Consider the following 17,395-nt stretch of genomic DNA (forward strand, 5'->3'; position numbering starts at 1 on the left):
AAAAAAAAGAAAAAAGAAAGAAAACAAAGAGAGAGATTACAAGTATGTAAAGACTAGAGAACATACATAGCCAAATTAGAACACTCTAGAGTATCAACAATCAACACTGAATTCTCAGGGAAATAATAGACACATGTATGTTTCAACATATAAATAATAAACACATACCTCAGAGCTGAACTCTGCCAATACAAAAGTGGCCTGAGATAAAAGTTCGGATTTGTCAACAGGAACAAAACAGTTCCATCAGTGGATGTAACAACATTTTGGCAGGCACCAAATTCACCCCCAATACTTTCAAGAAATTTGACTATATATCATGGTTTGAATACCTTTAGTAGCACTGAAAGCTAAATGCTCATCTATGTGTACAACACCACGTTATTCCCCCTCTTCCAAACACTAAACTTCCATGAACAATAACTAAACTTGGAAACATGCATCAATTTGGGTTAGAGACTAACCAATCTAGAACATCTAATTAATTACCATAACCTACATGTACATCAAAAATAATTTCATTTGTCAGGGAAATAACATCTACAAGAATAATCATACATCAAGTAAATAATTTCTTCCGTTTATAGCCATCACAGGGATTTTAGAAGTATGAAACATATCAAGAGAGAGATCAGTTCTTGTCAGCATATAGAGACAGAAAAGTTGCATTCTCATATATTTTTTTCCTTAGTAAAGTTGTAATAGACACAATGCTACTTCCTAAGATGTTCATCAATTTTTGGAAAGGCATGCTTCAAAAACAAATAACTTAATGGATGGCTGGCATCAATGTACGAAAGACCCCTACACAACTAACAAATAGGTATCAGCGGATTGATACCACTGTGAGTGGGAACAGAAGTAGAAGGTCAGAGAGGATTTATGCAGCGACATAAAATTCTTTCAAGACCTAGCTTCAGCTTTAAAGTATGCCTTTGTTTTGGAATTCAGTAAATCACTAACTACTTTAACTTTGCACAAAGAAAAGGGTTTCTTTGAGCCCAAAAGCCATTTATCCAATAAACATGCCAAGATTGCCATCATCAAGTAAATGCAGACCACTGGCTAATTAGTGGAAAGTAGATTTATCATTTATTCCAATTTGTTCAGATCTAAAGAAGCAATTAACTGAACAAAAGAAATCCTATTTCAACAGAACACCCAAAATAGAACAATGTTATTTCAACGGAACACCAAAAATATAAGTCATTGCAAAAAAAAAAAAAACCATGAAAAACTATCTTCCAACCAGCAAGGATAAAGAAAGAAATCGTGCAATTAACATGCTTTAGCAACCGATGTAAAAAAAAAAATGCAAAACATAAATTATTGCAGAAAATATGATAAACTACCTTCAAAGTGCACTGAGAAGGAAATAACAACATTGCTAGAAATCGGCGATCTGGAAGCGACGACGCACTCCCAGCTGCACTCGTAGTCGAAGAACGAGTAGACAATAAGATGGATCAAGCTAGGGTTAGGAAGAAGAGAGAAGAGTAGAATAGTATTTTCAGGTAGCCATCCGTACTCTAACGTATTTATAAGTATTAGATATATATACTAAACATCAACAAAACTATCCTTCTACACTCTTCTATGTGCCCTTGAAACCAACTTTTTATTGAGAAAACAGGTCAAAATGTTTCTCGAACGGATCATACAACAAATGCCTAATTTCAAAAAGTCATAACCAAATCAATCCTCCACAATTATTAGAAGCTTATGATGTCTCTTCATTTCTAAACCCTAGTTCTGCCATGTCTTGTTTTGCCATCAAGTTCCTGCACAATGCAAATACAATGCTAGGTCATATTCAAGCCAATCAGTTTGAAGCTCTAAACTAAGCCTGATTTCCTTCAAAACCTTAATAATAAACCTCAATTACATTAATTATCAATAATTGGAAAACTTGGACCCACAGATTTCCGCCGATCAATCAAGAACAAGAAAACACATAAGATTCTAATTTCGAACATGAAAACAAAATGAGGAGCAAGACTAATGGACAGGTTGAGGCACTTACTTATCCATTCTACATTCCAGGTATTTCTTTGAGAACTGTCTGCACTTCTCGGATTTATGGCCTGTAGACTTTAGACAGTTAATGTAATCCTTCTTCTCCTGCAAATTGCGAAAACCAACAACACCAAATAGTTTAAGTTTCACTATGTTATCTAAGGCATGCTAAAAAAAAAAAAGGTGAAGATCTGATTAATGTAATTCCACCAGGTCACACTGATGCATATGGTCCAAAGGGAAAACTCCTTTTTCGGGTGGCACCGGTCTCGCCCCTCTGTTTCCCCCAAATGCTCCCCCTGTGCAAATTCAAAAGCAAGATAAAGCAACTGAGAATGCATTTGCTAGGGGTGTATATGTTTATGTTTTCGTGTTTTCGATCATGTTTTTGCACTAGACAATTTATAGTTTTTTTTTCCTTAATAAAACAACCCAAAACACAAATAATCACGCACTAGGCCACAAATTCTTCACAGAAATCTCTACAATTTTGGATGATATATCAAAAGACTATATCGATTATCCAAAGAGCGTCTCATCAATAATGATAGGAACCATAAGTATAAGCCAGCGATCAGCCAAGGATTGTTCTAATTTCAAATTTCTCACAAGAAGTCAGATTTATAAATCGCTACGATTAACTAACAATCGAAGCAATTACAACAGACAAAAACATTTATCCAACGTCTCGCTCGTCTACGAAAACCTTGGGCTTTTTGGCCTCGTAAATCAATCGGTTATGCCGAGAAATCATCCAAAATGAATCTATATTCACTAAATCCAAAACGAAACCCTCGAACAATAATGAAAACAATCGTCTTCCTCTAAAACTGTCAAAAACAAATCAATACTCACGAAAGGTACAATCTAAGTCCGATTATCAGAGGAACACATGCTTACCCGCACTCATCTGATTCAGCTGCTTCTCGTCAGTGGCTGCCTGGACTGGTGGAGCATCGTATTCACTGCCATCGTGTTGTTCGAGCGATAGACTTGCCCATTCGGTTCCAAACCGTCGGTTCGCGGGTTCCGAACGGCGGCTACGGTTCAAACCGAAACCGTGGTTTGGACGGTTCCATTTCGGTTTCAGCTTTTTCCAAACCGTGAGCCGCCAATTTACGGTTTCAACCGGCGGTTCGGCATTTTTTTTGTTTTTTCCTTTTTATTTTGGCCGTCACAAGACCAGGCTCAGACGGAGAAGAAAAAGGAAATAATTGAGAAAAAAAAAAAAAAAAAGAAGAAAGAGAAAAACGTGATCGGTTGGTCCCCTGTGCCCTGCGCCGGTTGTGGGGATTTAGGGGAAAAATATTTATAATAATAATAATATATTTATTATTTAAAATTAAATTCTTTAATATATTAGTATTAAATTTTATATAATTAAAATTAATAATTATTAATGATATTAAAAAATAATAATATTATACTACTAGTATTATTTTTTATTTAAGTCTGATTCTGTACTGCGTCATTTGTTCTTCAAATAACAAGGTAAGTTTGTTCCTGATTTTGGGGCTTTATGTGGTTTCTTGTAGCCTATATATATATATATATGTGGTTTGGAGAGTGAAGCGAGTGAGAGCCGAGAGAGACTGTCGCGATCCTTTGTGTTCTCCTTTGTATTCCTCTTTTACCTTTGTGTGAATCTCCTCCCTTCTTTAGGTTCTTTGGTGTCAAAACACTTACTGCTCCCCTTTTGTGGTGTTGCCTTATTGGAAGGCTTGGAGTTGGCGCAGCTGTAATATGAGTCTACCAAATTATTTCAGATATTTTATTGTAGCACTGTTTTTCTTAATTTATATTTATTGTTATTCTGATTATTGGTACTAACCTACAAATATTCTTAGTGATTATTATTTGGTGGCAGGAACAACTTACGTATCGATCTTAAGGAGAAACAAATTTTTAACAAAAAATAAATTTATATAAACCGGCAGTGCAAATCGAAACCGATGGTTTATAAACCGTAATCGATAGCGTTAAATTACAGCCGAAACTGTTATTCAAAAAATTCAATTTCGATTTAAAATTTTGACAAACCGTAATCGACAATTTGAACGGTTTGGACAAGTCTGTGATACTCAAATTGCAACCTAAGTTCTGATGGGCTGAACAAACCACTTCCTTATACTGGACCCATTATTCTAAGGTCCTAAATTATGGCTCAAAAATTATTGGATTCTGATTAAATTTTAAATAAAAAACATTAATACAATAAACTTAAAATGATCATTTCATATTGTAAACATTTTACTAAAGATTAAGCTTTGCTTTTATATATATATATATATATTTAAAACACATTGATCATATTTATAGTATATTTTTTAAAAAATAAAATAACTTAAAATACTTCTTATTATTTAAAATACGGATTAAATTATTTATTTTTAGTCCCTTTATTTATTATTTTAGTACTAGAAATACCTATAAAAAAAAATAATCTCCTTGATTATTGGAGTTGCATATGTGCAACTCTCATGGCTTATGTATAATTTCAAACACATTCAACACTATTAATCTGACATCATTTTTGAAGGAGATTTTGTGGAACTCTATTTTTCAACAATAATACATATACAATCAATCCAGTTGAATCTCTATGTTATATATAACCATAGTATAAATTTGTTAACACTACAAAATTCAAATAGAAAGACTACAAACATATGTATAACAGAGACAAGAATGTACAAATTCATTCAATTCAACATCCAGCCAACGCCAAATGGGATAATAAAGTTATGTATCATCATCATTTCATTAATTTCAGAGTGGAACAAAAAGCAGACTCATGAGTCTGAAAATTTTGTAGAATTTTAGGTGTTCGGAGAATGCTAAAAGGATCAACATATCTATCTATCCATCTAGGATGTTTATGATATGGATATGACCTCTGGTTCTGGTACCTTTTTCATGGAACCTTCTAGAGTCATCCGAGTCGATGGTTGGACAGCCCTGGCCCTTCCTACGCAGTTTGAGAATTGGCTAATGAGTCGCTGCTACATGTGTGCGGCTGCCGAATTACAACTAGAACAGCTTCATTTACGCTTCCATTACATGGCAAAGTCGGCTACAAGTAGTATTAAAGAACCATATGGAATGTGATTAGATCAGTTGCTTCAAGAAGTAAATGTGCTTGAGAAGAAGACCGGGGCAACTTACCACACCGATGTGCCATTCATGGCTTCCGAATTCCTTGAATGTCTCTGCATCCATTTCCTGCATTTTTATTCGCAAAAGAACAAACAAAGATCTTAGTCGACGCAGAGTTGTTGCAGCGTTCTGGCATATTTTAAACATTGTCTTAGCTCAAAGGTTGAAACTTTTGCAACCACTAATAGTAAAGTTTAAATATTGTTCACATTTCAATTTGTATTATATTAAACTTTCACCAAAGTGGAACAAGCTTGAAATGAATAATCTTTTTATGAATTGCTCAAGAAGATCTTGTAAATAGTTAGTCATGTTCATATTTTGTTAAATAAAGATCAAATCTGAGCTTTACTGAGATCATAATAGGAGGTGATCATTTAAATTGGGACAATAAACTACATGTCATTTCTGGCTAGATAATGCTGCATATTGTAAGAAGTGGAGGGTGATTGGAACTTACAATGTTGTAAATGGGAGGCACTACTGTAACCCCCTCGGACCTCAATGCAGGCATCACCGAGAAGCGAGGGGCTAATTCTTGAGATCTAAAAACCCATCTGTTATAGAACATGTAAGTCCACATCCCAGCATTGTACTTTAATTCAGAATAACAACGATAAAATAGATTGGTAGTTACCCAATGTATGTGAATATGATAAATTGTGCCCACTCTCGAACCAACATCTGGACCCAATAACTCTCCAAGGAGTTGTTCAGACTAATGAAAATCTGAAGAAAAAAAAATGAAAATGCTCAATTACTGAATAGGCAAAAGTGCAACTATAACAGCAATTTATCGTTTAAATGCGCTGGTTAAATTGTTCTTACTGCAACTTCCAACACAGCTACATAGTGCATTGCAACCTGAAATTTCCTGAATGACCACAACAATACAGAGATTAAAATCAGAGTGGTTTGCATCTATCTAATTGCAGCGCAAAACTGGATGGTAAAAAAATTTCATACTTAAACATGATGTATTCGGTGTAAACCGCATCATGCATCGCCCGAATATCCTCATCTTCTATAAAGCTCAATTGTTCCCGTAAAGCATCTAAGTTATGAGATATGTGGTTGAATATTACGTAGAACAAAACAAGATAGTTAAGCAACATGAGCACCTGTAGAGAATTGATAGTAATTCATATTGAGTTGAATCCTGGCGATGAACAAGAATGAGATCTAAGAACAACTGAAGAAGATGAAGCTCACGGAGAAATATGGTAGCGAGGCTCTAAAACCAACAAGGGTCAAGTAGAATATGCACCCCAGAGAAGCCATGGATCGGCGCTCAGACAAAGAAAGACGATGGCAGGTGATGCAGTAGCCGTGCGAAATGAGAAAAAATGATACAAAAGCACATATTTTAACTAGTAATCCCATTGTATAGATTCCGAAAGACATCCATAAAGAGCACACATCTGCATAAAGACATGAATACCTGAAAGCAGAAAAATCAAACAGTAATCCAAACTAGTTAAAGGAACTATTAACACCAGAATATTTCAAGAAAACAATAAATGACCTTAAATGAAAGTACTTGTGCTCAATATATATTTAATCATTAGAGATATAGACATACCAGAAGAGAAAAGATAATAAAAGTTGTAAAGCTTTAATCCATGGAACAGAGGCGATCATCCATTGCAACTTATTCAGCTGCTCTAGTGAATAGAAAGCACAAATTGTATAGAATTGAGATGTATTTCCTATTAGTTCAACCAAAAATAAATAAAATACTGCATAAACAATAGCAAAATAACATCCAATTTATTCCAATACAGATACTAAAAAAAAACTGGCATTTTTCAATTTGACGAGGCTCTATCCATGCATATCGAACTTTTACGTATTAACTTCGTAAATATCCTCTGTAAAACCGACTATATCACATAATCAGTAACCAATTAAAAAACGGTCATTTTCCAATTTGGCGAAGGTTACGCATGCAAATCGAACTGTTACATTGAACAAGAATGTTATTTCATCAACATCGTATATCCTCGGTAAAATTATCTCAAAATAAGTGAAATTGTAGCAGCTCAACTCGCACAAAGTTTACAAAAATGAAAATACGGACGCTAACGATACGACTGAAACTCAAAAGCAAATGAACACAAGCCACAAAACGGGAATCAATTGAAAATGAAAAAACGACCTGAAATTGGCGGTTCCTGTAAGTGTTGAAGGTCCACGAAACGGAGGACAAAATCCATACAACCATCAAAGTGAAGTATATCGGCGGCAGTGGCCTGTATGATTGATCCAAAACGTCACCTCCGGCGCCAGATATTTTCATTTTCATCCCCACCCTAAATCGACGCACGGTTTTGCAGGTTCAGCAAAATGGGCAAAATACCATTTCTGCCCCTCTCGGTCCCGTTGTGCGGGGAGGGGTAAAAATGTAAAATAGAAAATGAAATTTCAAAGTTGTACTATCATAATTATATTAAAATTGAGGAATAATATATTATTAGTGTTATTACAAATATATATATATATATTGATGAGAATAAAAAAAAATAAGAGAAGAAATGCAAAGCGAATGGGAAGGTTTTAGGGGGAAAATGCAGTAGTTGCAAGTGCATGATGTTGTCATCATCTTTTGTCCTTGTTTTTTCCATCCAATCCATCCAAAAATAATTTATTACATACCTATATTAGTCTTTGAAGGACAAGAATATATATATATATATACATACATACACGTGTGTTTCTGTGGGCTTAGGGAGGGAGGGGTTATGGTATTTGTCGGAATACTTGCCAACTTTTTTAAATTCCTATTTTCTTTTTATAGTGAAATATAATAATAATTTAGAAATTTATAATATATTTGTTGTTGAATTATGAAATCTTATAATAATTTTGATAACATGAAAATATGTCAAATTTGTTAACTTTATTCAAATCTAATATATAATAATATAAGCAAGATTCTATTTATTTTTTTTGGTTGAAAATATGTGTTTGTTTTGTAAGATAACTTACTTGTATATTTTTTTATATGTGAAACATAAAATATTATATAAAAAATATAAAAATAATAAATATATATAATATTTTAATATTTTTCGGAAAATATCGTGTTTTTTTTTTTGTTAAAATAATACCCCAAATTCAACAATTCTAATATATATACGATAATATATAATAAATACTACTTTCTTCGTTGTGGAGATTAAAAAAATAAATATTTTTATTGAAAAAAAAGTAGTTAGAGATATTATCTCCGTTCACTTTCAAGGTTTATATTTGTTTTTTTTAGCATTGATTATTCAATTATTAATTATTATATTAAAATATAGTATAAATAAATAAAAAATAAAAGACAAAAATATTTCTATTAGCATCTTATAATACAAATATATGATATTTATATAAAAAATTATACAAATAAAAAATATTTTAATATTAAATACTGAAAAATGTAAATATAAACTTATTCCGTATGGAGTGAATATTTTTTAAAATCTAGATAGTAATTAAAGAAAACATATAGATAATATAATAAAAATATTAATAATTTATTAAATAAGTATTGAATCAGAAATAATAGTTAAATATTGAACTTTACTTTACCAAAATTATTAATTGAGTAAAATTTAATGAACAGAAAAAAATAATAATAATAATAATAATAGAAAAAAAATTGATGGACGTTTGAGTATTATTTTGTTTCATAGAAGATAGTGATTAAGGTGCTGATTAGTTCTATATAACATATGTCGTAATTAATTTCGATACAAGATATATAACAAATGTTAATGTAGCATAAATGTATTATTGTGAACCCAAAATATATGATAACAGTACGAACAAAGGGTGTGTTTGTCTGTGGGTTTGGATGGTTTCGATTTTTTCAGAGTAAAATATTGAATTTGAATAGTTATTTGATGTGATATAAATAGATGATGAAGTAATATTTTGAATATAAAATAAATTTGTAGTATAGTATAAAAAAAGAGAAAGAAAAAAAAAAAGTAATTTTTCAAATAATATTTATCTTTTGTGTACTTAACATTAAAAATATTCTTATATTTGTATAATTTTTTGTACAAATTTCTTTCTATTAGTATTACAAGACACTAATAGAAATATTTTTTTTTAATTTTTTTCTAATTTGTACTATAGTTTGATACTCCCTCCGTCTCATTGGTTACCATTTTCCATTTTCGTCCATCCCAAAACAAGATTACAATTTCTTAATTTAATAATTGTACTACCTACTTAACATAATAAATATTCTTTCAACTTACAATATACTATATAAATGTCGTTACTTTTACATTACACCATACTAATAGAGATATTTTTGTCTTTTTACTGTAATCCAATATAATACTAATATTAAAAAATCTACGTACAAAAAGCAAATGCTACCCTTCCAACAGGACGGAAAGAATATAATAATTAATATTGAAATATCAAGATGCAAAAGTAAAACAACCCAACACACAAATACTCTTTTGTTTACCATTTTTATCACCATAAAACTACCTCTATTTTTTTTTATTACATAATTACCGCTATTTTTTACACTAATATATTCAACAAAATACATACTATAGTTTATCTATACTTGCTATAGTTCTGGAACAAAAAGATTATATTTTTTCCTTAATAAAAGGACCCAAAACACAAATAAACACGCACTAAGCCAATAATTCTTCACAGAAATCTCTACAACTTTGGATGATGTATCAAAAGACTATATCGATTATCCAAAGAGCATCTTATCAATAATGATAGGAACCATAAGCATAAGCCTGCGATCAGCCAAGGATTGTTCTAATTCCACATTTCTCACCAGAATTCAGATTCATAAATCGCCTATGATCAACTAAGAATCGAAGTAATTACAACAGACAAAAACATTTATCCAACGTCTCGCGAATCAATCAGTTATGCCGAGAAATTATCCAAAATGAATCTATATTCACTAAATCCAAAACGAAACCCTAGCTCGAACAATAGTGAAAACGATCGTCCTCCTCTAAAACTGTCAAAAACAAGATACTCACGAAAGGTACAATCTAAGTCCGATTATCAGAGAAACACATGATTACCCGCACTCATCTGCTTCAGCTGCTTCTCGTCAATGGCTGCCTGGACTGGTGAAGCATCGTATTCACTGCCATCGTGTTGTTCGAGCGATACTCAAATGCGGCAGAAGTTCTGATGGGGCTGAACAAAGCTCTTCGTTATATTGGGCCCATTATTCTAAGGGCCCAAATTATGGCTCAAAAAACCCAAAAATCAGGGTTCTGGATTTGATCAAATTTTTAATAAAAAAATTAGTACAATAAACTTAAAATTAGGTGTGGGAAAATATACGGAACTACCGAAACACCGCATGTATAGTACGAAAAATTATACTCTTTTTGTTTCAATACAATAATTTTGTTTATCATTTTTATCCGTTCCAAAATAATACTTTTATTTTTATAAATAACCATATCACCGTAAAACTACCCCTACTTTTTCATTTTTATTATACAATTGTCACTATTTTTTACACTAATACACTTGTAAGGGCAAAAAAATCTTTTATCCATACTTTTTACCAACTATCAATGTAATATCAATATTCCTTAAATCTCGTATCCAACCTAATTAAGACTATATTTATGGGACGGAGGGAGTATCAAAAATATCGAATTTTTGGTATACCGTAAATTTCCGTACGGTAACAGTATACATTTACGATTTTTTCAGTATTTATTTTTATATATACCGAAATATACAAAAAAAACCGATATACCGAATTATTATTTATATTTCGGTACCTTGGTATATTCGGTATTACTGAAGTTATGTATTTTTGTGTGTTATTTCTTTAATATATATTATTGTCTATTAATCATATTGGTTTTAAATTTGGTACGTAAGTATGTTATTATTTTGTATGATACAATATGAAATGATGTGTTATTGACTTGTTGTTTTAGGTTCGTCATTCTATATTTCGATATAATGTGGTATATACCGATATCATTTAAATTTCGATATATCGGTATAATACAGTATATGTCAATACCGTTTAAATTTCGGTATTTCGGTATAATACGATATATATTGATAGTGTTTAAATTTCGGTATTTCAGTATAAATTGGTATATAATGATAATGTACAGATAGTTCGGCATACAGAATAATCGGTACGGTACGGTATAATATATAAGTCATACTGAATTTTCGGTATGCCGGTTTATCGGTTCCGTAACGATAATTGTTATCATACCGAAGTACGGTATGCAGTATAAGACATAAGTCTCGTCAGCCCTACTTAAAATAAACATTTGAATAAATATTAGGTTTTTTGCACATATATATATATATAAATAAACCTATAAAAAAATAATTTCCTTCATTATCTAAGTTGCATATGTGCAACCTTTGTGGCTTGACGTCATCAGTAAAATGTATAATTGTTAAATCAACATTATTTTTAAATGAAAAATACCCTTTATTATCTATTCTGGTATATGGACAAAACTCACTTACCTATAGCAGTTGTGATCAGATTCCAATTACAACAATTGTCTAGTTGCAGACAAACATACATTAGATAGATCAAAACCATTTTGTCTCATCCGTTCAAATATGAAATAGAGACAAAAAAGTTGAATGAAGTAAATTAAAGTAATGTAGAATATATGAAAAAACATCACATTTCATATTAGCGCAAAAAGAAATTAATTAGTTCGATTTTTTTAGTCGGTTGTAGCCTCAGATAGCTTTGCCTTAGCTTGTGATCACATTTGAAATACAAAATTAAGAGAAAAATTATAATAATACACTCTAGCTCTCACCACTTCCCTCCTAATCCAACTAGAGGAGACGACCAGCTCCGAGCTGTCTTACTGTATGATTTTTTAAGTATTCTTCAATAATAAAAAAATATTATAGTTGAAATAATTTTTGAGGTATTCTTCAATAATAAAAAAATATTATAGTTGAACTATTCGTAAATTCAGCTCTTACTGTACAATTTTTTAAGTATTCTTCAATAATAAAGAAATATTATAGTTGAACTATTCGTAAATTGGTATTCACGGGTCAACAAACACTTGTCGATTTATTTTGTTGACAATGATTTATTATTCTTGTGAGTTAACCATGTTTCGAGAGTTGGTACTTTTCTTTTTTTGAAAGAGATTTGATCGAACCCTATTTTCCAACAATAGTACATATACAATAAAATCCAATTGAATCTCTATGTTAACACTATAAAATTCAAATAAAAAGACTATAAGCATATATATATATATACAACAGAGACAAGAATGTACAAATTCCTTCAATTCAACATCCAGCCAACGCCAAATGGGATAATAAAGTTATGTATCATCATCATTTGATTAACTTCAAAGTGGAACAAAAAGCAGACTCATGAATGGAAAATTTTGTAGAATTTTAGGTGCTGGAGAATGCTAAAAGGATCCATGCATCTATCTATCTATCTGGAACCTTCTAGAGTCATCTGAGTCGATGGCCGGACAGTTCTGGCCTTTCCTACGCGGCTTGAGAATTGGCTAATGAGCCGCTACTACATGCGTGCGGCTGCCGAATTACAACTAAAACAGCTTCATTTACGCTTCCATTGCATGGCAAAGTCGGCTACAAGTAGTATTAAAGAACCATATGGAATGTGATCAGACCAGTTGCTTCAAGAAGTAAAATGTGCTTGCGAAGAAGACAGGGGCAACTTACCACACCGATGTGCCATTCATGGCTTCCGAATTCCTTGAAAGTCTCTGCATCCATTTCCTGCATTTGTATTCGCAAAAGAACAAAAAAAGTCTTAGTCGAGGCAGAGTTGCTGCGGTGTTCTTGGCATACTTTCAGCATTGTCTTAGCTCAAAGTTTGAAACTTTTGGCAACCACTAATAGTAAAGTTTAAATATTGTTCACATTTCAATTTGTATTATCTTAAACTTTTACCGAAGTGGAACAAGCGTGAAATGAATAATCTTTTTATGAAGTCCTGTAATGATAGTATTGCTCAAGAAGATCTTGCAAATAGTTAGTCATGTTCATATTTTGTTAATCAAAAAACAAATATGAGCTTTACGGAGTTCATAATAGGAAGTGATCATTTAAATTGGGACAATAAACTACATGTCATTTCCTATTAGATAATGCTGCATATTGTAAGAAGTGAAGACTGGAACTTACAATGCTGTAAATGGGAGGCACTACTGTAACCCCCTCGGACCTCAATGCAGGCATCACCGAGAAGCGAGGGGCTAATTCTTGAGATCTAAAAACCCATCTGTTATAGGAACATGTAAGTCCACAATCCAGCATCGTACTTTGGTTCAGAATAACAATGATAGTTACCCAATGTATGTGAATATGATAAATTGTGCGCACTCTCGAACCAACATCCGGACCCAATAACTCTCCAAGGAGTTGTTCAGACTAATGAAAATCTAAAAAAAAAATAAAATATGAAAATGCTTGATTACTGAATAGGCAAAAGTGCAATTATGACTATAGCAATTTATCGATTAAATGCGTTGGTTAAATTGTTCTTACTGCAATTTCCAACACAGCTACATAGTGCATTGCAACCTGAAATTTCCTAAATGACCACAAAAATGCAGAGTTATTAAAATCAAAGTGGTTTGCATCTATGTGATTGCAGCTCAAAATTGCATAGTAAAAAAATTTCATACTTGAACATGATGTACTTGGTGTAAACCGCATCATGCATTGCCCGGATATCCTCATCTTCTATAAAGCTCAATTGTTCCCGTAAAGCATCTAAGTTATGAGATATGTGGTTGAATATTACGTAGAACAAAACAAGATAGTTAAGCAACAAGAGCACCTGTAGAGAATTGACAGTAATTCATATTCAGTTGAATCCTCACGACAAACAAGAATGAGATCTAAGAACAACTGAAGAAGATGAAGCTCACGGAGAAATATGGTAGCGAGGCTCTGAAACCAACAAGGGTCAAGTAGAATATGCACCCCAGAGAAGCCATGGATCGGCGCTCGGACAAAGAAAGACGATGGCAGGTGATGCAGTAGCCGTGCGAAATGAGAAAGAATGACACAAAAGCACATATTTTAACTAGTACTCCCATTGTATAGACTCCGAACGACATCCATAAAGAGCACACATCTGTATAAAGACATGAATACCTGAAAGCAGAAAAATCAAACAGTAATCCAAACTAGTTAAAGGAACTATTAGCAACAGAACATTTCAATAAAGCAATAAATGACCTTAAATGGAAGTACTTGTGCTCAAAATATATTTAATCATTAGAGATATAGACATACCAGAAGAGAAAAGATAATAAAAGTTGTAAAGCTTTAATCCATGGAACAGAAGCGAGCATCCATTGCAACTTATTCGGCTGCTCTAGGAAATAGAAAACACAAATTGTATAGAATTGAGATGTATTTCTTATTATTTCAACAAAAACTAAATAACATATTGCATAAACAATAGCAAAATAAAATCCAATTTATTCCAATACAGATACTAAAAAAAAATGCCATTTTTCAATTTGACAAGGCTCTATCCATGCATATCGAACTTTTACATCGGGGAATCAAATTCTATTTGTTCAACTTCGTAAATATCCTCTGTAAAACCGACTATATCACATAATCAGTAACCAATTAAAAACTATCATTTTCCTATTTGGCGAAGGTTACGCATGCAAATTAACACAAGCCACAGAACGGAAGCAATTGGAAATGAAAAAACGACCTGAAATTGGTTGTTCCTGTAAGTGTTGAAGGTCCACGAAACAGAGGACAAAATCCATACAACCATCAGAGTGAAGTATACTGGCGGCAGTGGCCTGTACGATAGATCCAAAGCGTCACCGCCGGCACCAGAGATTTCCATTTCCATCCCCACCCTATATCGACGCACGATTCTGCAGGTTCACCAAATTGCACTTAAAGTTGGATGATCAGAATCGTATATATTATATATTTTACCGACGAAAGTGTTTCGCCACTGCGATATTTTCTTTTATTTTGTAGTGAAGGTGGTCTCACGATTCCACCATTAAAATTAATAACACCCATCATGTCTACTAAATCTCCTAAAATGCTAAAGATGCAGATTGCTGCCGCCGAACATCCACAACTGCCGAGCCGCACATCCACACAACTGATCCGATTGCACAGGCGAAAACAAAACAATATGAAAAAACTTTCACACTTATTACAGAATCAACCAAATGACAAACATTGTGCCATTATAAATACGAATTATCTATTATACACATTATTACAGAATCAGCAAAATGACAAACGGATGTGAGGCCACTGCCGAAGGGAGAGACACCAACAAAAAGAAAAAAACAAAGAAAAGAGAATGATGCTTGCTCCGAAGAAGAAGAAGAAGAAAGAGAGGATAATTTGTACCTTACAATTGCAATCGGAAAAAAGGATAGCGTGGCTGGAAGAAAGAACTCAGCGGTGAAGAGGATGGCCGGAGAGACGGAGACGAAGCCGAATTCGAAACTGAAGAAGGGGAAAAGAAAGCCCGAGAAGACGATATGATATACACCCGCAAACAAAGACAAAAGAAAGAGGAATGTGGAGAAGAAGAGGAAGAGGAAGAAGAAGAAGAAAAGTAAGTGGGAGGGACGGCGGTTTGCGGTTGATTTAGGGGTTTTTTTTTTTTTTTTTTTTTTTTTTTTTTTGCATTAGGGTCGTGTGTTTTGTGATGGCTTATGTGCTTAAAATTAATATGTTTAATTATTGAATAATTTTATTGTTTAGATTATTCGTTTAATTTAATTTAATTTAAATATAATTATTGATTAATATTTATATAATTGTAGTAATATATTTTTATTAAAATTATTTATTGATAGTTTACTTTTTTTCATTATTGTATTGGTTGAAGTGGAGATTGATACTGAGAATCCCTCTTGTTGATGCGATATTGGTGTTAATTTATTTATTTAGCTTAGTTATTTTATTTTTTTTTAATTAATGTGAAAATTCTGTCAAATTTAATAGCATGTGAATTGCGGCAATTACTGTGCTGAATGTGAATAGCACAATAACACATTTTCTGTAAATTAGATTGATAAAACAAACCATACTAAGATAATTATATGTGGTAGATAAATATTGACGCATTCAAAATTTGAACTCATGATTTTAGTATTGATTCACTCAATGTTTTTAGATAAAATTATTTTTAGTGTATGGTACAAAATATTAAATCAAAAATATAAAATTTAAGAATCGCAATTGAAAAATAATACTAGAGAACAAATCTGAGATTTTAATGATTTTTTATTTATATGATTTTTGGTATAATATATTTTTATATTTGAAATATATTAGCTTATTCGAATTTTATTAAAACACAAACTAAACAATTTAAAAATTAATTTATATTGTATTATAAGGGAATATTCAAGTGCTTCAAATTTTATATACAACATTTTATGCCGATTTGAAATAACAAAGGTTTGATATTTCAATATTTTTTTCCAGACACATCTCAATATATATATATTAACATTTCACGAAAAATCAACATTTAACATAAAATATTATTTTTATATTATATACATAATTTTTTATATATACTACCAAAAAGTATTTAATTAGTTACAATATTTTTAACTCCGGAGTATTTTTGTAGTTAAAATGTGTTATTTAGCAACAAAAATTAATTAAATTGCTAAAATTAAATTATGTACTACAAACTTAATTTTGTTGATAAAGTATTTTTTTTTGCTAGAAATTCCATTTTTACAGCGAAGGGGTTTTAGCTACAATATTTTTAGCTAAAATCATTTGGCTAAAAAACTCATGTATATTTTGTTGATAAAACTCTTTTATTATTATAGAAAAATAGTTTTAGCTACGAAATTATATTTTTGTAGCTATATATAATTTTAAACTTTCATTGCAAAAAAATATATTTTTTGTTACAAAAATCATATTTATCGCAATAGATCTTTGCTAATGCTCATTTTGTAGCAAAAAAATTTTTACTATGAATTTATTACCTTCTACTACCGGTTTTTTGGTAGTTAAATTTCAACATTTTTGTTATGATAATTCACAGTAAAAAATATTTCAAACCAAAATACTAGCAAAACAAACCCAAAATCATTTTGAATAATATAATCGTATTTCTCCAAATAATTAACAAATAAATAACTTTAATAGGAATATATATATATATATATATATATACCCATTAGCATTAATATTTAAT

At 31.6% G+C, this 17,395-nt stretch overlaps 2 protein-coding genes across 9 annotated transcripts; both read right to left on the reverse strand.

The window, feature by feature from the left end:
• Nucleotides 1-1,599: 1,599 nt before the first annotated feature.
• LOC127254046 (uncharacterized) lies at nt 1,600-10,263 on the reverse strand. Of its 3 annotated transcripts, none has more exons than XM_051278913.1 (4): nt 10,239-10,263; nt 2,227-2,315; nt 2,024-2,121; nt 1,600-1,781 (listed from the first exon to the last, which is right to left on the reverse strand). In XM_051278913.1, exons 1-4 carry the CDS (start codon nt 10,246-10,248, stop codon nt 1,721-1,723), a joined length of 258 nt encoding a protein of 85 aa, XP_051134870.1. In that variant the 5' UTR covers nt 10,249-10,263; the 3' UTR covers nt 1,600-1,720. The 3 variants fall into 3 exon arrangements, with proteins under 3 accessions (XP_051134870.1, XP_051134868.1, XP_051134869.1); XM_051278911.1 differs by lacking the exon at nt 10,239-10,263 and adding an exon at nt 2,917-3,196 and having other exon boundaries at nt 2,024-2,119; nt 2,222-2,315; XM_051278912.1 differs by lacking the exon at nt 10,239-10,263 and adding an exon at nt 2,917-3,186.
• On the reverse strand, nt 4,753-15,780 carry LOC127254044 (uncharacterized). Of its 6 annotated transcripts, none has more exons than XM_051278906.1 (10): nt 10,239-10,334; nt 7,331-7,484; nt 6,755-6,831; nt 6,385-6,613; nt 6,139-6,293; nt 6,001-6,046; nt 5,810-5,901; nt 5,633-5,729; nt 5,182-5,238; nt 4,753-5,089 (listed from the first exon to the last, which is right to left on the reverse strand). In XM_051278906.1, the coding sequence occupies exons 2-10, from the start codon at nt 7,475-7,477 to the stop codon at nt 4,985-4,987; spliced, it is 1,005 nt and encodes a 334-aa protein (XP_051134863.1). In that variant the 5' UTR covers nt 7,478-7,484; nt 10,239-10,334; the 3' UTR covers nt 4,753-4,984. The 6 variants fall into 6 exon arrangements, with proteins under 6 accessions (XP_051134863.1, XP_051134866.1, XP_051134864.1 ...); XM_051278905.1 differs by lacking the exons at nt 5,182-5,238; nt 5,633-5,729; nt 5,810-5,901; ... (4 more) ...; nt 7,331-7,484; nt 10,239-10,334 and adding exons at nt 12,886-12,942; nt 13,351-13,447; nt 13,516-13,607; ... (4 more) ...; nt 14,906-15,077; nt 15,574-15,780 and having other exon boundaries at nt 4,758-5,089; XM_051278908.1 differs by lacking the exons at nt 4,753-5,089; nt 5,182-5,238; nt 5,633-5,729; ... (5 more) ...; nt 7,331-7,484; nt 10,239-10,334 and adding exons at nt 12,444-12,792; nt 12,886-12,942; nt 13,351-13,447; ... (5 more) ...; nt 14,906-15,077; nt 15,574-15,779.
• Nucleotides 15,781-17,395: the final 1,615 nt, after the last annotated feature.

This window comes from Andrographis paniculata, unplaced genomic scaffold (assembly GCF_009805555.1).
Source record: "Andrographis paniculata isolate CXL003 unplaced genomic scaffold, ASM980555v1 Contig52END, whole genome shotgun sequence".
Taxonomy (NCBI): domain Eukaryota; kingdom Viridiplantae; phylum Streptophyta; class Magnoliopsida; order Lamiales; family Acanthaceae; genus Andrographis; species Andrographis paniculata.